The sequence below is a fragment of the Cetorhinus maximus genome, chromosome 22 (genome assembly GCF_964194155.1).
Source record: "Cetorhinus maximus chromosome 22, sCetMax3.hap1.1, whole genome shotgun sequence".
Lineage (NCBI taxonomy): Eukaryota > Metazoa > Chordata > Chondrichthyes > Lamniformes > Cetorhinidae > Cetorhinus > Cetorhinus maximus.
The window spans coordinates 65,778,185-65,801,808 of NC_135900.1; the positions used below are offsets into that span (position 1 = coordinate 65,778,185).

Below are 23,624 nucleotides of genomic sequence, written 5' to 3' on the forward strand. Positions count from 1 at the left end.
GCCTGGAGATGTCCAAAAACCAGACATTTCTACAAGCTGCCATGCATTAATTTTCTTATTAAATGAGTAAAATAACTTACCAGCACTTTTGGCTCAGTGCTGCATTGGCGTGACGGCATGTCGGACTGGTTGTCGGCTTCTCACACTGGTATTCTTCCCACGCTTCAAGTGGGTCAAGTGGCCCAAGCGATCCTTGTCCCCTTCTGACCCAGTTCTGCTTGATCATCCTGACCTGGCCCAAACTGCCTGAACCGAAAATTGGCAAGATCCGAAATCCAGCACGGACTCCCAAGGTTGCCAGTTTTGAGACACTGCATCTGTAACTTCTCCTTAAGTGAATCAGTGTTGAATGTTGTTCGAATGTACCCCTCTGAAGTGCCTTGGAACGTTTTACTGCCCCTTGACATTCAATGGGATTACTATTGCTGAGTCCACCACTATCAACATCCTGGGGGTTACCATTGACCAGAAACTAAACTGGACTAGCCAAATAAATACTGTGGCTGCAAGATCAGGTCAGAAGCTAGGTATCCTGTGGGTAGTAACTCACCTCCTGACCACCCCAAAGCCTGCTCACCATCTACAAGGCAATAGTCAGGAGCGTGATGGAATACTCTCCACTTGCCTGGATGAGTGCAACTCCAACAAAACTCAAGAATCTCAACACCATCCAGGACAAAACAGCCTGCTTGATTGGCATCCCATCCACAAACATTCATCCCCCCCACCACCAACACACGGTGGCAGCAGTGTGTACCATCAACAAGATGCACTGCAGGAACTCACCAATGCTACTTAGACAGCATTTTCCAAACCCACGACTGCTACCATCTAGAAGGACAAGGGCAGCAGACACGTGGGAACACCACCACCTGGAAGTTCCCCTCCAAAGCACTCATCGTCCTGACTTGGAAATATATCACTGTTCCTTCACTGTCGCTGGGTCAAAATCCTGGAACTCCCTTCCTAACAGCACTGTGGGTGTACCTACACAACATGGACTGCAGCGGTTCAAGAAGGCAGCTCACCACCACCTTCTCGAAGGCAATTAGGGATGGGCAATAAATGCTGGCCCAGCCAGTAACACCCACGTCCCAGGAACGAACAAAGAAATTATATAAATTCTTGGTGGTATTGTTGATACTAATGTTTACACCATACCTGTTTGCCAGTGTACTTCTTGATGAGGTCGACTTTCCTGACTCACCAGACTCACTGGCTGGCTGCTTTCATTTCTGAAAACCTCAACGTCTTTACTGTGGTAACATTGGTAATTTCCTTGAGTTTAACCACTTCATCTTTGGATATGAGTAAGTACTAGTCTACAGCTGAAGGGAAGATTTTTTTAAACTCTCAATTCACAATGTCTGAGATGTACTTAGACTTGCATTGAAATTACTCAGTGGTGTGCATGCCAGCCCTTTTCAATTCAGGCACACAACTCGGCTTTAGGGACATCATGGATGTTCATTTATTGTTGATTTAATGGACTTAATTAGTTGGAGTGTTTCTCGAGTCGCTTTGTGACTAGCACTTCATGAAGGGGCTGGAAGACTGTAGTACCACATCGCATAACATTAGGGGAAATTAGTTCCACTTTGTTAAATGGGTTGCATAATGTCACATGCAGCACCATCAACATGTGTAGGACTATTTAGAATGTTGCAACTATCCAGCATTTTTAATGTATAACTAGTCAGTTACTCTTGACACTGCACATGGAGAGTTAAAAGGCAGCAGCCAGCCAATTTGTGCATAGCAAGGTCCCACAAGCTGCAAGAAAATTGATGACCAGATCATTTGTTTGATTGTTGAGAGTTCCATATTGGCCAAGGGAATTCTCCTACTCTCTTTCGATTAATGAAATAGGATCTTTTATGTTCATTTGAGAGGACAGCATGAGCTTCACTTTAACATCTCATCTAGAAGACAGCATTCCATCAGTACTCTCCATTGCTACTGTACTAAAGTGTTGTTATTCAGATCAAGCAAGTTAAAAAGCTGTGCAAATTGGAGCTGAGTGGGTGAGGAAGAAGAAAGAGATTATATTGGAGGCAGTTGGGGAGGGAGCAGAAGCGATTGAAACATAAAAAAATCGCGGAGGAAAGGGAGCAACAGAAGTCAATAAACGAGTGCTATGTCCATTTCCTCACAATGGACGAGGGATGTGGAAGAGTGGGTTGTTGAGGAAGAGGAATTGGGAGGGAAGCAGAAGGCAACAGTGGATGAGAATGTGTTGGGTGGCACTTTGCCAGGGACAGTGTTTCTCCCTCTCTGGGGGAACTGCACTGATTAATGTCCATTTGAATCTCCATTTTGTGAGGGGGGAAACCATTTTTCTAAATAATAGAAAGAAGGTTTGAAGGTCAAGGTGAGTTTGGTGCCAATCTGTTTCTGGGTGAGTGACTGGAAGAGACACGTTGTTTCGTGGCATGTGCGAGGGAGAGTAGATTTGGTTCTCAGGTGGTGGGATTTCTTCCAAATTTATTCTTCGGTGGAGTGACCCAAGCAAGCCAGCTTAATGAACGATTTTGTGGAGGAGAGGGCGGTGATGTATTCATCACAAGTAACCTTGAAAGCCAAGCATACACTTAGTTAAGCCAATAAAAGGAATGGCAAGTTTGTTGTCTAGCAGAGAGAAAGGAACAGTTTTTCTTTTAGGCAAGGAGGAATGGTGCAGTGTCTTTTCTTCCCTCATTGGGATGTGATGGAAGATTTGTCCCTAAGGGTTGTGAACTGAGAGCTCTGCTTTCAGCAAGGTCGGGCAAGGCTAATTTATATCCTGATCGAGGGGTGATGTGAATTTCTGCAATGGGATGGCTATGACCTGGTTACCTTTTCACTTGTGGGGTTTTTTTTGGTGGTATTTCTGCTCTGTAGAGGTGGGGGAAGGATTGAGATGGTTCTGAGGGTTGTATATGTACTGATCTCTGCTCAGTTGAGGATGATGGAGTATTTTCAATCATTGTGGAGTGTAGGGAGGCTGGAGTCTCTTCCATATCATACTGATTATTGTCTTGTTGTATATCATATATGTGATATGTTTATATGGTGCCTCCAACATAAAGCATCCCAAAGCGTTTCACAGGAACATTATAAAACAAAATATGACATGAGAGATAATAGATCAGGGGACCAAAAGCTTGGTCAAAGTGCTAAGTTTTAAGAAGCGTGTTAAAAGGAGAAAGCAAGGTGGAGAGGTTTTTTAAAATTAATTCTTGGGATGTGGGTGTCGCTGGCAAAGCCAGCATTTATTGCCCATCTCTAATTGCCCTTGAGAAGGTGGTGGTGAGCCAACTGCTGCAATCCATTTGGTGCAGATGCACCCACAGTGCTGTTAGAAAGGGAGTTTGAGCTTTTTGACCCGGTGACAGTGAAGGAACGGCAATATAGTTCCGAGCCAGGATGGTGTGTGGCTTGCAGGGGAACTTGCAACTTGGAACTTGTCCTAGGTGACGAGGTCATGGGCTTGGAAGGTCCTGTCAAAGGAGGCTTGGCAAGTTGCTGCAGTGCATCTCGTAGAAGGTACGCACTGCTTCCACTGGTGTTGGAGGGAATTTAAGGTGGTGGTTGGGGTGCTGGTCAAGCAGGCTGCTTTGTCCTGGATGGTTTAAAGCTTTTTGAGTGTTTTTGGAGCTGCATTCATCCAGGCAAATGGAAGAATATTCCTTCACATTCCTGACTTGTGCCTTGCAAGATGGTAGGGATTCAGGAGACGAGTTGCTCACTACCCCAGCCTCAAGTGATGGTAATGCCATTAAATGTCATGGGGAGATGGTTGGATTGCCTTTTTTTGAAAATGGTCTTTGCCTGGCATTTGTGTGGTACAAATGTTACTTGCTACTTAAAAGCCTAAGCCTGAATGTTGCCCTGGTCTTGTTGCATATTGGCACGGACTGCTTTAGTATCTGAGAAATTACGAATGGTACTAAACTTTTTGAAATCATCAGCAAATATCTCCACTTCTGAATTTATCATGGAAGGAAGGTCATTGATGAAGTAGCTGAAGATGGTTGGTCCTAGGACGCTACTCTGAGGAACTCCAAGAACAATGTCCTGGGACTGAGATGATTGGCCTTTAACCATCTTCCTTTGTGCTAGGTATGACTCCAACCAGTGGAGACTTTATCCCATTGGCCATTAATCGGGGCCATCATGAATTCAATGGCTTACTGTGTCTGATTCTCCATGAAGTTGGCTACTATTGCAATGGAGGTAGTCATCAGTGCAAATACCTGAGACATCATAGCACTCTGCTGGAGAGGAACTCCTCTATTTTCTGTGCAAGGGTTAGCACTGCATCTGGAAATTCTGCCAGAAACACGCATTTCGCATTGCTAATCCACAAATACCCTTTGTGCAGCCCCCCAAGGCTCAGATATGTGTCCAGCTGAACTAAGCTTGAAGTGTCCTGCACCCTGCGGGGGCTCTCCACTGTTATCCCTGTCTGCAGCACTTGCTCCTGCTCGTGATTTACTCGTCACCATGTGCCATCCCTTCTATTTGAGAATCTGAACCCACTGATATTTGTGCATCTGCACTGCTGGAGGCTGCACAGGAGTCATGTGATAGTGCACCGTCCATGCTGGTTCTTCTCTGAGGACTCCTTGGGCTCCCCTATCAGCACCGTCAATGCACCCGTGGAAGTTAAAATATATGGGTTAGTGCTGAAAGTAGGTATAATTGGGTTCCAATTTAGCCTAATACAGATTGTGACATTTAATTTATTGATGACATCCATTCAACGTGAGTGACAGTTAAGTGCCAAGTGGCAATGTGATAATTTAATGCCAGATCTCTGGCCCACCCCCATATCTCCATCACCAATGGTCTATACTGGTGCCATCCTGCCAATCTCGAGAGCATCTTCCTCCTGCAGCTCCAACCCCAGTTCTCTGCCTCTCCCTGGAGTTGTGGGCTCTCTTCTCTTGCAATGTGAAAAGGCAGTTGGGAGTGTGAGGAATGAACCGATTGCTGAGGATAGAGGATTATTACTTGAAGAGGGGGACTGGAAGGAGTGGATGTGAGGGTGTGTGAGAGTGATGTCTGTTGAGATGCAGATTTGAGGTGGAGGCTGGAGAGAAAGTAATGTGTACGCCAGCAAGGTGTGTTTATCAGAGGAGTGCTGTACAAAAGAATGCTAGACAGGTGAGAGAGTGATGGCCACCAGCAGAGAATTGCCGAATACTCTGGAGTGTATTAGGTCACTAAACCTTTTTGGCACTGGATCCAGGTCCTTGGCACCATACTTTGGCTGCTGACGGTCTCTGTGACTTGCAGCCACACCTGCATGGTGAGGCTTGCTGTTCTATCATCCTCAGAAAAGAAGACTTTGTGCCCTAAATGCATTAATCATCACCTCCAGGGACAAGTCTGAGAACCTGTGGGGCAGCCTTTCCATGTCTCCCTTCCATTCTACAGCTCTTTGTTCCTTCCCATGGTAACTGAGTGCTGAAATCACTGCTGCCATTGAGATCTTGCCAGGTCCTTTTAAATAGAGATCCTTCATTGTTTAAGCACTCACCCTGCCCACCCTTTTATGATTAATTAGGGAACCTGGAGGTAGGATGTTAATGTTGTTGCTCTGAGAAAGAGCCATAGCAAATCTCACAAATTGATTGATCAGGTTCCTGACCTGAAAATGATAGCAACGAGGGACAAACCAAAAGATTCCGCCCACAGTTGTTTATTAACCCTGTCTTCAGTCCTAATGAGGATTTGACTTTGTTAGTGCCTTTGCTGTCTGGTATTAGTGAGTCATACATCACCTGTGAATGTGTAGGTAGCCTGCTGCCTGCCCCAGAACTGGCTATGGGGCGTCCTGGAATGACCATTGGGTTGTTGTACGTAGGGCTGACCCCAGAGATATTTGGCTTCCAAGCATGGACTCTAAGCTTAGGAACTTATGAAACATGTGCAACTAGACTATGGTCAGAAGGAGGTTTTGAACAAGTAGTTTGCTGATCACGGAGCTAAATAGAAGGATTTTATCACTTTTCATCATAATAAGTGCATTTTTCTGTTCTGTTTTTCTCTCCTCCCTTTGTCTGCTGGAAGCCTCAATTCTTTTCTGACATTAGGTTCCATTAGTGCCAACCATCTTTCAGTATTGTGCCCAGAGTGATAGGTTATTGGACTGCAGGGACAATTGTAGACAACCTTGATCCTTTTCTCATCCGAAGTCCGTAAATGCAAACTGCAACAGCTAACGCCAAATAACAATTATGAGCGTGAATCATTGCCCTTTTTTTTGGTTTAGGACAGCATGAAGCTCGCATGTGTTGCTCTTCATGATTTAATAAAATATCCATACTGTCTGGGCCCATTTGTGAAGAAAGTCAATTTGTGAGGTACTGGACAGTGCCAGTGTATGTGAAATTAGACCTAAGCATCGAGTCACCACTTTCAGGGCAGGAGGAGGAGAAAGAGTGACAGCTAAATAATTTAAGGAAATTATTTCATAGAATCATAGAATGATACAAATCAAAAGGAGGCCATTTAGCCTGTTGTGCCTGAGTTGGTTCTTTGACAGCTATCCAATTAAACTTTTTCCTCCTAAATATCCAATTACCTTTTGAAAGCTGCTATTGATTCTGTTGCCACCAATCTTTCAGGCAGCACATTCCAGATCATTACAACTTTCTGTGTGAATAAGTTTCCTCTCATCTCGCCTCTGGTTCTTTTGGCGGTTACCTTTAAATCTGTGTCCTCGGATTGCTGATCTGCTGACACTGGAAACCGTTTCTCCTTCATAACTCTATCAAAATCATGCATGATTTTGAACAGCTCTATCAAATCTCTCCGTAACCTTTTCTGCTTTAAGAAGAACAACCCCAGCTTTTCTAGTCTCTCCATGTAACTGAACTTCCACATCCCTGATACCAGTCTAGTAAGTCTTCTGTGCATCCTTTCTCAGGTCTTTATATTTTTACTTAAGTGTGGTGCCTAGAAATGATACAGTACTCCAGCTAGAGCCTAACCAGTGCTTTATAAAGTTTAGTATAACTTCCTTTTTTTAATTAACTCTTGTCTCTATTTATAAAACCAAAGATTCCATATACTTTTTAACCACCTTCTCAACTTGTCATGTTAATTTCAAAGATTTATACCCACCAAGGTATTTCTGTTCTTGCACCCCCTTATTAAAATTAACCCCCTTAAATGAAAGTCAACTATAAAATTATCTTTCGTATATTTAAGATTAACCAAATGATTGTCAACAGTTTTAAGCCTTTTTAGAATAGAAACCTTATTTAGATGCAGAAGTAGTCAGACTGCTGACAGCAATTGGATGAAAAACATTGAGCGATTTGATTGTTTCAGTTTCTGTGGTTTTTTTACTGGTTGATAGAATATCTTATAGAATTGTGACTATTTTTAATTTCTCCCAATCATGTGACACACTTGAAAGTCATGCCATTGTACTGTGGACGCTAGTGAATCTCTTGTGATGTCCTCATTCTTCCTACCAAAAAGCAGCACTTTACACTTCTGTGCATTGAATTGCATCTGCATATGTCCATCCATTTCACCAGTCTGTCTCAGTTCTCCTGAAGTCTGAAACCTCCAATTTGCTATTTTAATATCTTCCTTTGCAACAGGGGCTGTTAAAAAGATAACGAATAAAAATTAAATATGTAAAGAATTGAAAAGTTGAGGTACTGTGATTTTGAACTTCAAAACAGCCAAAAATCCTAGAATACCAAATAATATATTTTTTATTGGTAGATTTTTCTGATTCCTTTTCATAACGGTTGTAACCTTTTTTATTTCAGCCAATTAAAAAGTGCAAAAGCCAAGTGTGACATAAAAATGAAGTGGATGCAATTATAGCATGAGTAATTCAGTTTCCATACAAATGTATTGTGTATTACTTGGCAAAATGATGAATTCTACAATTCAGCCTCAATAACATCACAAGAGATTCACTAGCGTCCACAGTACAATGGCATGACTTTCATGTGTGTCACACGATTGGGAAAAATGAAAAATAGTTGACGTGGTTACAAGGAGATCAAAGCCGGGAACTAAATATTCAGGGGTTTGTGATTTTTCGAAAGGACAAGCAGGAAGGAAAGGGTGGTGGGGTAACTTTGTTAGTACGAGATGGAATAAGTACGATAGCAAGAAAGGATCTTGGATCGGAAGATGTAGAATCAATATGGGTGGAGGTAAGAAATAACCAGGGGAAGAAGACACTGGTGGGAGTAGCCTATAGGCCCCCCGAACAGTAGCTATACTGTAGGACAGAGAATAAATCAGGAGATAATGAGCGCTTGTAAAAAAGGCAGTACATTAACAATGGGTGACTTTAATCCTCATGTAGATCGGGAAAATCAAATTGTCAGAGGTAACCACGAGCAAGAATTCATAGTGTATTTAGGACAGTTTCCTAGAACAATATGTTGTGGATCCAACCAGGGATCAGGCTATTTTTGATCTGGTAATGTGTAATGAGGCAGGTTTAATAAATGATCTCAGAGCAAAAAAGATCCCCTCGAAAACAGTGACCATAACATGGTAGAATTTAGCATTCAGTTTGAGAGTGAGAAACTTGGGTCGGAAACAACTGTGCTAAACTTAAATAAGGGTAATCAAAAAGGAATGAGGGCAGAGTTGGCTGGAGTGGACTGGGATAGGATTTTAGCAGAGAAAACAGTTGATGAACAATGGCAGATGTTTAAGAAATTAGTTCATGGCTCACAACAAAGATATATCCCGGTGAGGAAGAAGGATTCAAGGAAGGGAATAAACCAACCATGGTTAACTAAGGAAGTTAAGGATAGTATCAAATTAAAAGAAAATACATACAATGTGGAAAAGATGAGTGGTAAGCCAGAGGATTGGGAAAGTTTTAAAAACCAACAAAAGATGGCCAAAATAAAAAAGGGTGAAAATAAACTGTGAGGGTAAAGTAGCAAGTAATTTAAAAATGGACAATAAGAGCTTCTTTAAATATATAAAAAGGAAGAGAGAGACCAAAGTGAACATAGGCCCTTTACAGAATGAGGCTCGGGAAATAATAATGGGGAACCAGGAAATGACAGAGTTGAATAAATACTTTGCTTCAGTCTTAACAGAAAGACGATTCTAATAGCATTCCAATACTAAATAATCAAGGGGTAAAAAAGGGTGAGGAAATAAATACATTAACTATCACTAGAGAAAAAGTATGGGGAAACTAATGGGGCTAAAGGCCGATAAGTCTCCTGGACCTGATGGGTTGCATCCTGGGATATTAAAGAAAGTCACTACAGAGAGAGTGGATGCACTGGTAGTAATCTTCCAAGAATCCTCAGGTTCTGGAAAAGTCCCAGACAATTGGAAAACTGCCAGTGTAACACCCTTATTCAAAAAGGGAGGAAGGCAAAAAACAGGTAACTATTGGCCAGTTAGCTTAACATCCATCATTGGGAAAATGTTAGAGGCTATTATAATTGTAATAGCAGAGCATTTAGAATTACATAATCTAATTAAGCAGAGTCAGCATGGCTTCATGAAGAGGAAATCATGCCTGACAAATTTATTAGAATTCTTTTGAGGAGGTAACAAGCAGGATAGATAAAGGGGAACCAGTAGATGTAATATATATTTGGATTTCCAAAAGGTGTTTGATAAGGTACTGCATGTAAGGCCACAATAAGTTAAAAGCCCATGGCGTTGGGGGTAGTATATTAGCATGGATAGAGGATTGGCTAACTACTAGAAGACAGAGTTGGGATGCGAAGGGACATTTTCAGGATAGCAACCTGCAACTAGTGGAGTGCCACAGGGATCAGTGCTGGGGCCTCAATTATTAACAATATATATTAATGACTTAGATGAGGGAAATGAAAGTACTATCACCAAAGTTGCGGATCATACAAAAATAGGTGGGAAGGCAAATGGTGAGGATGACACAAGGAGGCTATAGAGGGATATAAACAGGTTAAGTGAGTGGGCAAAAAAGTGGCAGATGGAATATAATGTGGGAACATGAGGTTATGCACTTTGGCAGGAAGAATAGAGGAGCTGAATATTATTTAAATGGAGAAAGACTGCAGAAGGTTGCAGCACAGAGGGATTTGGGAGTCCTTGTGCATGAATCCCAAAAAGCTAACATACAAGTTCAACAGGTAATACGGAAGGCAAATGGAATTTTGGCCTTTATTTCAAAGGGAGTGTAGTATAAAAATAGGGAAGTCTTGCTAAAACTATACAAAGCACTAGTTAGACCACATCTAGAATACTGTGAACAGTTTGGGCCCCTTGTCTAAGGAACGATATACTGGCATTGGAGGCAGTCCAGAAAAGGTTCACTAGGTTGATTCCGCGCATGGAAGGATTTTCTTATTTCGAGAGGTTGAGTCGGTTGGGCCTGCACTCATCGGAGTTTAGAAGAATGAGAGGCGACCTTATTGAAACATATAAAATTCTTAGGGGGCTTGACAGGGTAGATGCTGAGAGGTTGTTTCCCCTTGTGGGGGAGTCTAGGACCAGAGGGCACAATCTCTGAGTAAGGGGTTGCCCATTTAAAACAGAGATGAGGAGGAATTTCTTCTCTCAGAGGGTAGTGATTCTGTGGAATTCTTTACCGCAGAGAGCTGTAGAGGTTGGGTCGTTAAGTATATTCAAGGCTGAGTGAGACAGATTTTTAATCAGTAAGGGAATCAAGGGTTATGGGGAAAAGGCAGGAAAGTGGAACTGAGGATTATCAGATCATCCATGATCTCATTGAATGGCAGAGCAGGCTCAATGGGCCGAATGACCTACTTCTGCTCCTTCAACTTTTTGTCTTATAGTCACAATTGTATAAGATTTTATATCTACCAGTTAAAAAAATTGAAACAATCAAATCGCTCAATATTTTTCATCTAATTTCTCTCATCAGCCCGACTACTTCTGCATCTGAATAAGGTTTCTATTCTAAAAATGTTTAAAATTGTTGACTTCACATCATTTGGTTAACCTTAAAGGTACAAAAGATAATTTTATAATTAACTTTTATTTAAGATTTTTACTCAGAGGCTTCAGCTTCTCTCAAAAACCTAAACTTAAAATTGATATTTTCCCCAGGACTATCATTTGACATGATGTTACCAACTTCTCTTGTATGTACAGTTTCCAAAGTGTCACAGGTTTTGTCTATATTCCAGCATGCATCAGCATGTTCAATATAAATGGCGTTTTCCCTCATGTTTAAGGAATTCTGAGCTTTTTTCCCCTATTGAATTCAAAACAAAATTGAAGATGAACTCCAAGAAGCTTTTTGTAGTAAAATCTCATCAAAATTACTTTACATTTTTTTAAACTTCAGAGACTTTAATTTCGAAATAAAGACAGATGATTTACTTCATCTTTGCTTTCTTTTGTTTACACTTAGGTATGTATTATTCCAGCCTTAAAGGGACAAAGTAGCTTAAACATAATTCTACCTTGGCAGCAGAATACTGATGTCATTTATAAACTGGCATATCATGTTTTTTTTTAATTATTCTCAGTATATATGTAATGCTGGCAAAGCTACATTTATTGTCTAGCCCTAGTTGTTGCCCAGAAGTGTTAATGATGTCATCTTAAACTGCTTCAGTCTTTGTCCCAATGGTTCTCCAACTTGCAAAATAGCACTACCTTTTCCATCAGAGGAAACCTGAGTCCATTTTTTCCTTTGTTGGAGGTAGCACAAATTATCTGCCTTTCACTCCGCCATCTAGTAGTTCATACTGTAGGCTGACATGGGCTGCTTAATTATTGGATGAGTTGTGAGTGGAGCTGAATGCTGTAGAATAATTATGGAACAGTATTATGGAAAGAAAGTTAATGATGAAGCAGTTGAAAATGGTTGGTCCAAGACCGCTTGAAGTTGCAATCATTGGTTGCCGATAACTATGTCTGTCGTCCTTTTGTGTCAGTCTTGACTGCAGCCATTGGACAGTTTTCCCTTGACTCTGTTATGCTCAATTCTGATAAGACTCTTCTTAGCTAATAAAATGCTGCCTTAATTTTGAGGATGATTCTTTTAGCTCTTGCATTCCTGTCTTGCTCAAGGCAGTGAGGAGCTCTGGAGCTAAGTGGTTCTGGCAGAACTTACGTGGAAATTCAGTGACATGGTTATTGATGAGTAGATGTCACTTCATGGTACCACAGTATTAAAAAAAACTTAGTTTTAAGTATTGTACAGTCAATTAAGTACTTTTAAGTGTATCTTGTAATGTAACAAATGCTGCAGCCAATTTTCACACAGTAAGGTTATAATGACAAAACAAAAACAGAATTACCTGGAAAAACTCAGCAGGTCTGGCAGCATCGGCGGAGAAGAAAAGAATTGACGTTTCAAGTCCTCATGACCCTTCAGCAGAACTGAGTAAAGTTAGGAGAGGAGTGAAATATAAGCTGGTTTAAGGTGGGGGGAGAGATGTTGGGGGGGTGGGTAGTAGGGACAAGCAAGCAGTGTTAGGAGCAGATAATCAAAAGATGTCACAGACAAAGGAACAAAGACGTGTTAAAGGTGGTGATATTATCTAAGAGAATGTGCTAATTAAGAATGGATGGCAGGACACTCAAGTGGGGGTGGGCTGGAAAGACTGACAGGGCATTACAGATTTAAAAATAATGGAAATAGGTGGGAAAAGAAAAATCTATATAAATTAATGGAAAAAACAAAAGGGAGGGGGAAGAAACGGAAAGGGGGTGGGGATGGGGGAGGGAGTTCAAGATCTAAAGTTGTTGAATTCAATATTCAGTCCGGAAGGCTGTAAAGTGCCTAGTCGGAAGATGAGGTGCTGTTCCTCCAGTTTGCATTGGGCTTCACTGGAACAATGCAGCAAGCCAAGGATAGACATGTGGGCAAGAGAGCAGGGTGGAGTGTTAAAATGGCAAGCGACAGGGAGGTTTGGGTCTTTCTTGCGGGTGTTCTGCAAAGCGGTCGCCCAGTTTACGTTTGGTCTCTCCAACGTAGAGGAGACCGCATTGGGAGCAACGAATACAGTAGACTAAGTTAGAGGAAATGCAAGTGAAATGCTGCTTCACTTGAAAGGAGTGTTTGGGCCCTTGGACGGTGAGGAGAGAGGAAGTGAAGGGGCAGGTGTTGCATCTTCTGCGTGGGCATGGGGAGGTGCCATAGGTGGGGGTTGAGGAGTAGGGGGTGATGGAGGAGTGGACCAGGGTGTCCCGGAGGGAACGATTCCTACGGAGTGCTGCCAGGGGGGGTGAAGGGAAGATGTGTTTGGTGGTGGCATCATGCTGGAGTTGGCGGAAATGGCGGAGGATGATCCTTTGAATGCGGAGGCTGGTGGGGCGATAAGTGAGGACAAGGGGGACCCTCTCATGTTTCTGGGAGGGAGGAGAAGGCGTGAGGGCGGATGCGCAGGAGATGGGCCGGACACGGTTGAGGGCCCTGTCAATGTCCGTGGGTGGAAAACCTCAGTTAAGGAAGAAGGAGGACATGTCAGAGGAACTGTTTTTGAAGGTAGCATCATCAGAACAGATGCAACGGAGGCGAAGGAACTGAGAGAATGGGATGGAGTCCTTACAGGAAGCGGGGTGTGAGGAGCTGTAGTCGAGGTAGCTGTGGGAGTCGGTAGGCTTGTAATGGATATTGGTGGACAGTCTATCACCAGAAATTGAGACAGAGAGGTCAAGGAAGGGAAGGGAAGTGTCAGAGATGGACCATGTGAAAATGATGGAGGGGTGGAGATTGGAAGCAAAATTAATAAATTTTTCCAGGTCCCGACGAGAGCATGAAGCAGCACCGAAGTAATCATCGATGTACCGGAGAAAGAGTTGTGGGAGGGGGCCGGAGTAGGACTGGAACAAGGAATGTTCCATATACCCCATAAAGAGACAGGCATAGCTGGGGCCCATGCGGGTACCCATAGCCACACCTTTTATTTGGAGGAAGTGAGAGGAGTTAAAGGAGAAATTGTTCAGTGTGAGAACAAGTTCAGCCAGATGGAGGAGAGTAGTGGTGGATGGGGATTGTTCGGGCCTCTGTTCAAGGAAGAAGCTAAGGACCCTCAGACCATCCTGGTGGGGGATGGAGGTGTAGAGGGATTGGACGTCCGTGGTGAAGAGGAAGCGGTTGGGTTCAGGGAACTGGAAATTGTTGATGTGACGTAAGGTGTCAGAGGAATCACGGATGTAGGTGGGAAGGGACTGGACAAGGGGAGAGAGAAGGGAGTCAAGATAACGAGAAATGTGTTCCGTGGGGCAGGAACAGGCTGACACGATCGGTCTGCCGGGACAGTTCTGTTTGTGGATTTTGGGTAGGAGGTAGAAGCGGGCCGTCTGAGGTTGGGCGACTATCAGGTTGGAAGCTGTGGGAGGAAGATCTCCAGAGGAGATGAGGTCAGTGACAGTCCTGGAAACAATGGCTTGATGTTCAGTGGTGGGGTCATGGTCCAGGGAGAGGTAGGAGGAAGTGTCTGCGAGTTGACGCTCAGCCTCCGCGAGGTAGAGGTCAGTGCGCCAGACAACAACAGCACCACCCTTGTCAGCGAGTTTGATGACAATGTTGGGGTTGGACCTGAGAGAACGGAGTGCAGTAAGTTTAGAGAGAGACAGATTAGAATGGGTAAGAGGAGCAGAGAAATGTCACGCCGACAGTTCTCAATGAAAAGATCAAGAGAAGGTAAGAATCCAGAGGGCGGGCTCCAGGTGGAGGGAGAATATTGGAGGTGGGTAAAAGGATCCGTTGAACGGGGAGAGGACTCCTGCCCAAAGAAGTGAGCACGGAGACGAAGACGGTGGAAGAAGAGTTCAGCATCGTGCCGAGCCCGAAATTCATTGAGATGAGGGCGTAAGGGTATGAAACTAAGTCCTTTGCTGAGCACTGAACGTTCAGCATCGGAGAGGGGAAGGTCAGGGGGTATAGTGAATTCGCGGCCAGGGCTGGGATTGGAAGATGGGGTGGGGACGGAGGGACAGGCAGGGGTGGAGGGTCCTAGATGGGTGTTGGTGTCGATAAGTTGTTGGAGCTTGCGTTCCTTAGCACTTGAGAGAAAGAGAAAAAGTTTCTTGTTGAGGCGTCGGATGAGAAGAAGAATAAAATGAAACTGGGGGCACGCACAGCTTTGAAAAAGGGTGCGGCAGTGCTGCTGGAGGGAGAGGCCGAGTGTGTTCATATGGCGGCGCATGGCACTGAGTGTGGATCTCAGAATGTGACGGGAACAGCAGTCCGAGAAACGTTTTATGTCCCGGAGATACCTGTAATCCTGGGTGGGTTCGAAACAAGAGGGATGGAATTTCAGTTGAAATCCACGTGGGGTGAGTCGGAGACGGAGACAGTCACTGAGAAAGGAAATATGGCTGTGAAAGCGGGTTTTAGTAAACAATAATCACCTCGTGGTCCAGTCTTTTTGTATATTTATTGAGGGATAAGTGGCCAGGACACCCAAAAGAACTTCAATGGCTCCTTTTGAACGTGTTGCTGATGATTATGAGGAGTCTGATAGGGCAGTAACTGGCCAGGAATATTTGTGCATGTTTTTTGTATATAGCATATTTCGGTGCAATTTTCCTCATTACATAGAGTCATCATTACATTGGAATGTCTTGGCATCAGGGCTGATTTATTTCTGGTGAATAGGTTTTGAACACTACAACTGAGATGTTGTTCGTCTAATTTGTTGAACTTTGTTGTTTATCATGCAGATAACCTTGTATTGTAGCTTCATTAGGTTGCAGCTTCATACAAAGGTATGCCTGATGCTGCTCCTGGTATGCCTTTCTACAATCCCCATTAAACTAGTTGTTGTCCTGAATTGATGGTGATGGTGGAATGAAAGTACGCAGGACCATGGAGCCTGTGGTGTGGCTGCTGCTCATGAATGCACAATTTTGAACTGCTAGGTTTGTTAGCTTGTTTAGCTTGTCTAGCTCAATGTGGTGGTAATACCACACTACCTAGACAAGAGTGCCCCTGCTGCCTTCACAGCAATTATGCAGTAGTGACAGCCATGTCTGTGATAGGTAGACCAAGGTTAAGTAGGTTAGTTGTGTGCAGAACCCCTCACCATCTGATGGAGGTGCAGTCTGGTTGTAACGTCTGGAGGACTCAGCCAGCTTGGTCAATGGTGGTAACACAGCTGCTTTTAGTGGTGAAAATTGTAATCCCCGACTCGAGCTACTTTCTGTTCTCTTGCTTCCATCACTGCTTCTACCGAGTGGTGTTCTGGGGAGCCTTAAATTTGGGAATTAGTTAGTGGTTTGTTTGACTTGAACCCATGATCCTTCATGAGGTCTAGCGTCAATGCTGAGGTTCCAGTCCCACACCTACCATCTTGCTAGAGAGTCAGGACATACCCAAGGATGGTGATGGAGGAGACCAAGGTGAGTGAGGATGATCGTTTTGATGGACAGAAGTTATGTATGGACCAGACTGCGTAAAGGTAGCAGTTCCACTTCCTGAAGAGTATTAATAAGTCAGCAGCTTTGATCGCCCTTTTTCTGCTGCTATCTAATAAATTACCAGGTTTATTAAATACATTATTGTAGAATTCACCATGGTAGAATTTGAAATTGCAGCCCATGGGTACTTGGTTAAGCAACAGTTAACATATTGGACAAGCAATCCAGAGAATTTGAATTGATAAGTGTCTATGTGGGATGAGGTGTTCTAAAATAAATGAATAACATCAATATCCTAATAATATCTTAATACTTGTTCTCAACAGCAAGCAAAAATTGAGGAGGAAGAACTTAGACGTAAACAGACTGCTGGTGATGCAAGTGAATGTTCAACATCTGAACTGTCGAAACGTCCACGAATTAAAAAGAGTGCATATTTCAGTGATGAAGAGGAACTGAGTGATTAGATATTGATTTATGTAACAATGAGGAGTACAAATGTATTTAAATTGGGAACTGGTGTTAAAAATAAAGTCCAGATTATTTTAGACCACAGTTCGAGGCTTTCATGAAGTACCGACAAGCATTACAAATATGTGGACTGGATATTTTGATACTTTTTGTAATATTTGAGCTTTTCTTTTTAAATACATCCTTTATTCATAGTCATTTACTCGAAATTAAGTCCTCCACACAGTGGAGGGATTGTGAAGATGCATGCAGACAGCTTTCGACTCAAATTGCTGCACAAGTCTCCGCACAGTAAAAGCTCCTGAACAGGCTGTTTTTGTCTGTTGTAGCCATATTTAACTACTGACTGAGAGCTTTCGTGGGCCATGGACTGAAATTCCAGTCCGTTATGGCCACAATCATAGAGGCGTTGGTTATAACCTGGGCAAAATTGTTTTCATCCCCTTGGAGAAATAATTCTTTACATTTTAAGTATGTAAACAAAGCAAAATTGTTTCATCATTTGAATAAATGGAAGGGGAAATTAATTTTCATTCAAAATCACAGTTCCAATGTTTTAAAATATGTAGGAGGATATTGTATAGTTGTCATAATTATAGATTCTTTTTCCATTTATCATAGTTTTCCCATATTAGTTAGCTATGATGTATCAGACAGCGATTCTCAGTTGGTTCTGATGGCATTAGGAATGAATAACAAGGACTCTCAAAACTTAGGATTGTGGGAAGGCAAAGCGCCTTCCAAGTTCTTCCCTTGTTCCAACAATTTGAACAGTTCGTTCTCACTCTACTACATAATTATCATTGACTATGAACTCTGAGGTCACTGTGATTTCTCTTTAATGCATCGCAAATGTAGTCAATTCAATTTTAATGGAATTTTTCTTTTTTTTTAGTTTTTGCTTTAGTAATCCTGCAGTCCAGTTACTGGATTGTATCTTTAAACTGTTAATAATTATTCACATTGTATTTTTACTGTTAATTGTTGCATTTCATATGTCACATATTTGGCTCAACTATCTATGAAAGCAAAATCAAAATACTCCAGAAATCTAAAATAAAAACAGAAAATGCTGGAAATACTCAGCAGGTCAGGCAGCACCTGCGGAGAGAGAAACACAGTTAACATTTCAAGTCGATTTACTTTTCATTAAAACTTCTATATGAAAGCTTTGAACCCATGTATCACGATTTCAGAGTTAAACATTGCTTTTCAGAAAGAATGGCTATTATTCCATGGTGTTTTACCCTGATCTTGAGCTGGAAAGTTGCAAGTGGCTTCCAAACTGGAATTTTCCCCACCAGTCATGGAACACTGACTTCAGGATCCATCTCTGACAGTAACTTGACTTTGTGGACTAAACACAGTTGTGTTCAACTTACAGCACATTGGCCATTAGCAACCTATAAGCCCTGATAGATTGGCCCACAAATGCTTTATTTGTACATTTCTTACTTGCTGGTATATGCTTTTAATTTCATGGGTCTGGTAGTTTAGAAAGGGCTGTTCTTGATACTATTGTCTCATTTGGTAAATAAATACATAATTAAAATACCAACAATCATTTCTATCCACTGCTTGAGATATGTGTAAATTAATGGCGATTGTAATTCACCCTTTATAAGATAGCTGCAATGATCTAAATTTTGTATCTAAGCAGCCTACAAAGACAAAAAGCTTGACAGATCTGGGAAAAGGGACAGATCTGCTTAAACACAACTCCAACTTAGCAGCGGAATAATACATTGTGGTATATGTGATAATACTTCTGTTGTTGTAAAGCAGAGCATCATCCGACTTGCCATGAGAAATGCTGTGGAAGATCAGCTGGTGCATGTAAATAAAAAAAAATCAACTGAATAAGGATTTTCTATCTTTTTGACTCTCGTCAGTTTGGCTGATATGATTAGTCCATTGTATCATGTGATCATATATCAACTGTGATTGATGGTGGTTAACCCCTCATTGTTGCTGCTAAGCATGTGCAACTTAAAGTATCCTGCATAATTTAGTATCTGGTGGTCTGATGTTCTTGGGCCTAACTGTGCCCTCTGCTCCCAACCCACTTGCCTATCCCTAGTGCTTATAAACTTTGGACTGAATCTCCCTGGCCTCCTTTTGCTTCTGCTGGAGCAAAATTTCTGCTGACTTAATTCAAACTTCACTTTTCATTGGCACCTAGAGTCCAGCACAAAATCTATTTTGGTTATGGTATTTTTTCTCAAGCCCAGAAGTAATTGAGTGATTGCCTTTTAAGAAAAAAGGAAATGTAGCTCTGAGTGGGTATCTTTTTGGTCATTCACTCATGGCAAGGCCATGTGACAGACCAACATGTTAACCACACGTGGCTAATTGGGAATCCATAGCTGGCTAACTGCATTTCTGGTGCATGAATAAAAAAATGAGCAATAGCTACCATTGTTGGACATGTGATCACAACACTCGTTCACATGTTGTATGCATGTGCTCTTTTACCTTTTTATGCATTTATTGGTAAAATGTTAAGACAAAAAAGCAGAGTTCAAGTATTCTTTGAAGTGCTTTACTTCCGTGGTTACTGAACAGTGGTAGATTGTGTGCGTATGTATGGCATTTTCTACTTACATTTGTGCATGTGACACAATTGGTGTCATAGTAGCGATACCAATGGTTAGTCACAAATTTCTATTGGACAACATTGGCCTAAACATTGAGCCTGTTGTCCTTGCTTGACATCCAGTTATAGCAAATTCATTATACTCCTTGCTGAGATTAGCTATCTCAGTACAGATCAGGGAAACCTGAGACCCTCGTGGTCTTATTCACTTACTCCCATACCTTTTTACATAGTATGTTATTTACAGCACAAAAACTAACCAATTGGCCCAACAGGTTCATGCAGGTGTTTATGTTCTACACAAGCCTCCTCGCACTTTTCTTCATATAACTATCAGCAGATGATCAGGCAGGGTCAAAGTTGAACAATGTTACACAAGTGGAAGTAAACTATTTTGATGGAGCGGATGTGTGGTTGTAAACTATTTCGGCATCAAAGGTTGCATTTTCTAGAGAAGACACAGTCTGTTCAATCAATCCTTATCAGTGTAACCTCTCCATTCCACTATCGTAGTCAATCAATTTGCACCTTCTCCAAATTTTTTTTTACATAATATGATGACCAGAACCATTTACAGTACTCTCAAGTGTGGTCTAACCAAGGTTCTATTTAAGTTTAACATAACTTCTCTGCTTTTCAATTATTTCCTTCTAGAAACGAGCCCCAATGCTTTGTTTGCATTTTTAAAAGGGCCTTATTAACCTGCATTACTATGTTTGTGATTTGTGTATTTGCATTCCTGAAACCCTCTGCTCATTGATCCCATCTAAGTCCTTATTTCCCAAGGAATAGGTGACCTTCTTATTCTCCTATTCTTTGTACCATCTCTCACTTGTCTATATTAAAGTTAATTTTCCAGTTATATGCCCATTCTTCAAGTTTGTTAATATCTACCTGTATTTCCTCTGTATTAACTATCTTCTTGCCTTCCTCACCCCCGGAATTTTGTGTCATGAGCAAATTTTGAAATTGTATTTCAGATTCCCCAGTCTGATTCATTTATGTAAATGATGAACAACAGTGGTTCCAGCATCAATGCTTGTGGAACACCACTTCTCATCATTTAACAGTTTGAATAACTACCTTTAACCCCTACTCTCTTGTTTCCTGCTTTTTTTTAGCCAGCGTGTTACCAATTATGCTACCTGTCCCCTGACTCCATTTGACTGACTTTAGTCATGACTCCACTATGCAGTACCTTATCACATAACTTTAGAAATCCTAATATATTGCATCGTTGCACGATCCTTGCCTGGCCTTTCTATTACTACTTCAAAGAATTCGATAACGTTGGTCAGGCATGAACTCTTCATTTGAAATCAGTCATGACTTTAGAAATTGAAAAAATAATTTAGAGATGTTTTCAATTGCATCTTTGAAGAAGGATTCCATTATCTTTCCTACCACCAATGTTAAGCTAATTGGTCTATAGTTCCCAATACTTGTTCTAGGTCCCAGTTTAAATATTGGATTCACATTATCTGTCTACCAGTCCTCTGCCACTATTGCCTTTTCTAATGAATTTATGTAATAATACCTCTGCTATCTCTTTCCTACCTTATAATATGCGCAGATGCAATCCATTTGGACCTGGGATTTTATCCTCTCTTAGTCTGATTAGTTTTTCAGTTGTCTCCCCTTTTCTATCGTAAATGTCTTCAAATCTTTTTTGATTTCTTCTCATGTCATGCCCATTGTGTGTTGGGCAGAGAGCACAACTGACCTGCACTTCTGACTATGTTCAGAGCGCTGCTGGCCACTCTGGCATTATTCCACTTAATGCTATGCTGTTATTGCCTACATGTTCCCCAAAGCTCACTTCTCTAATCTGTTCTGGTTCATTCGCTAATGCTAGATCCAACAGTGTTCCCTCCTCGTTGGTGGACCTTTTACATACTGGACAAGAAAGGAGTCCTGTACACATTGTCAAAGCCCCATACCCTATTTCCCTATCACTTCAATTTCTCTTGATTATTATTCTATGTCCTTTACTCCATTCACATTCACTTTCACATTTCTTCCTCCACCTTATTTCAATTATTTGGTGGTCTGTAGTATACGCTTAATGTGATTGATCCTTTGTCATTTATTTCGGCCTGCATAGATTCTGTTTCTATCCTGTTAGCTATGTCTCTTTCTCTACTGCTATTACCTCCTCCTTCCTCAGCCTTTCTGATTGTTATAACCTGCAATATTTAGTTGCCAGCCCTGTTTTTTTAATGTGGACACATTTCTGTTATTCCTAATACATCTTATTTAAATATTGCATTATTTCTCTTTTAAAGAAGTACATTGATCTCTGTAAACCTGACAGAACAGCCTGCCAATCAACTGCATATCAATCTATTGGTTACAGGTTTTACTTTCACAGTTAGAGAAAAATAGACATCTGAGCAGAAGCACTAAATCATCAGTGATGTCATGGGGTTGTAAACTACCAGCTGCCATATTGCTGTAGGCATAAAGCACCAATTTATCATGTTGTACAGCAGGTAAGCTCTCAACTGTTCCATACCAGGATTACTCTCTTAAAACCAGGATCCCGATCTCAAAACTATTGAAAATTGTATCTCACACTTTTCTTTATCAACGTATAAATTAGTGTTCTAAATGCAGTATTCAAATATGTGAAGGCACAACAGTTAAGAAAATTATCTATGCAATAGCTGCAGACCTGCAAAATTAAAATATTGTTTGCAAATCACAGACACTTTGGATTAGTTTACAGGATGCATTCAGCCATCCCTTTTAATGATTACATTCTTTAAGATCAAAAAATTGCTATTTGGCATTCAGTTCTAATATCTTAAATGTATCATTTGTATATTTTCATTTTTAGGGTTGTTTTTCTATTGATTCTATGCATCTTTGACTTCCTTTTTTTCCCCTTTCTCCATTTTAAAAATGACTGTATTTTCAGGCTTTGATCAGGATTGCTGGGAGATTTCACTTACATTTCTCATACCTGAGATTGCTAAATACCATTTCATTTTTTTGCTTGTTTTCAGCTATGCATTTGGATTACCATTAACCTTTCTTAATATTTTTCTGGTTGTGGAGTTGTCTCCCAGAAAGTGTTATCAGCTGGGACAATCTTGCATGAGGAACTTAATACACTGGATAAACAAGTAGTTGGTGGATTCTCTGGCCTATCTTTCTTTTTGAGGGATATTTTACAAATGTTCATGTTGTTTTCCGTCGTCTCTGCACCAAAGTTGGTGATTTTCACAATACATTACTTTTTGTAACAGTGTTTTACCTGTGTTCTTTGTTAGGAAAAAAATACAATCAGCCACAGTAGTCTGCAGCCTATAGACTAGTCATATCTAAATAATTGGTAAGATATTCAATATTTTTAAAGTAAAATTTAAATATATGTAATTAGTTAATGCATTTGCTGTTTCTATGTCAGGGTACCACAAACCAGCAGGAAGATTCCAGTCATTGATCTGAAACATTAACTCTGCTACTTTTTCCCCAAATGCTGCTTGGCCTGCTGAGTATTTCCATAATTTTCTGTTTTTATATTAAATATTGTGCTGCTTGCCTATGTATTTTGCTTCTGTATATCATCTTATTTGTAAATAAATCTACAGTAGTATTTTAGCCTGTATAAATCAGTCTAATGGGTGATATTTTCTGACATCCTTTGACAGGAAATGTCTTTGACACATTCTCCCATGACCACTTTGCTGCAATCAAGTTAATTATTAGGCCTGGGCTGTGCTATGCTAACCCAAATCCAAGAATAAATGCAGGTTTTGGTTCAGAGGATTTGGCCTACTTATCGAAACTGATGTCAAGCCACGTATCTACAAAAGGTAATGAAATAAAGGTTAAAGAAAAACTCATCCTGTTATTAGTAACTAAGTAATCAATTTAAGGGCTAGTATATAAAATGAAGGATAAAATATTGTTTGAAGGAGGTTAATACTTTATCTGCCTATTCTCACACTTTCAATACTTTCAATAGTTAGTTATAGGAACCCTGGGGGGTGGCCTCTAATGTATCCTTCAGTGTTTTTTCATTGTGTATTCTTCCATTCTTTGTTTTTTTCCCTTCCTGAAGCAGTATCTCACACTCACCACACTAAACTACATCTGTCATGTCTGTCCTGTGTTCTGCTGAGGTTTTACAGTACTCTTCACTGTTTACCAAACTTTTCTTGGGAACAGGTTCAGAGGTAGGAGGTTGAAAGCATTCGGTCTTTTTTCTGTATGCATATGAGGG

General features: G+C 41.2%; 2 protein-coding genes across 3 annotated transcripts in view; both read left to right on the forward strand.

Moving 5' to 3' along the window:
* zcrb1 (zinc finger CCHC-type and RNA binding motif 1) overlaps positions 1-16,874 on the forward strand; it is a 60,125-nt gene extending 43,251 nt beyond the window's left edge. The window contains exon 9 of the mRNA XM_078568470.1: positions 16,653-16,874. Coding sequence (XP_078424596.1) covers positions 16,653-16,793 — 141 coding nt within the window. The 3' untranslated portion in view covers positions 16,794-16,874. The remainder of the gene's footprint in view (positions 1-16,652) is intronic.
* Positions 16,875-20,356: 3,482 nt separating this feature from the next.
* yaf2 (YY1 associated factor 2) overlaps positions 20,357-23,624 on the forward strand; it is a 207,923-nt gene continuing 204,655 nt past the window's right edge. For both annotated transcript variants that reach the window (XM_078568463.1, XM_078568466.1), the window contains exons 1-2: positions 20,357-21,885; positions 23,050-23,214. The gene's annotated coding sequence lies outside the window, so the exon portion shown is untranslated. The remainder of the gene's footprint in view (positions 21,886-23,049; positions 23,215-23,624) is intronic.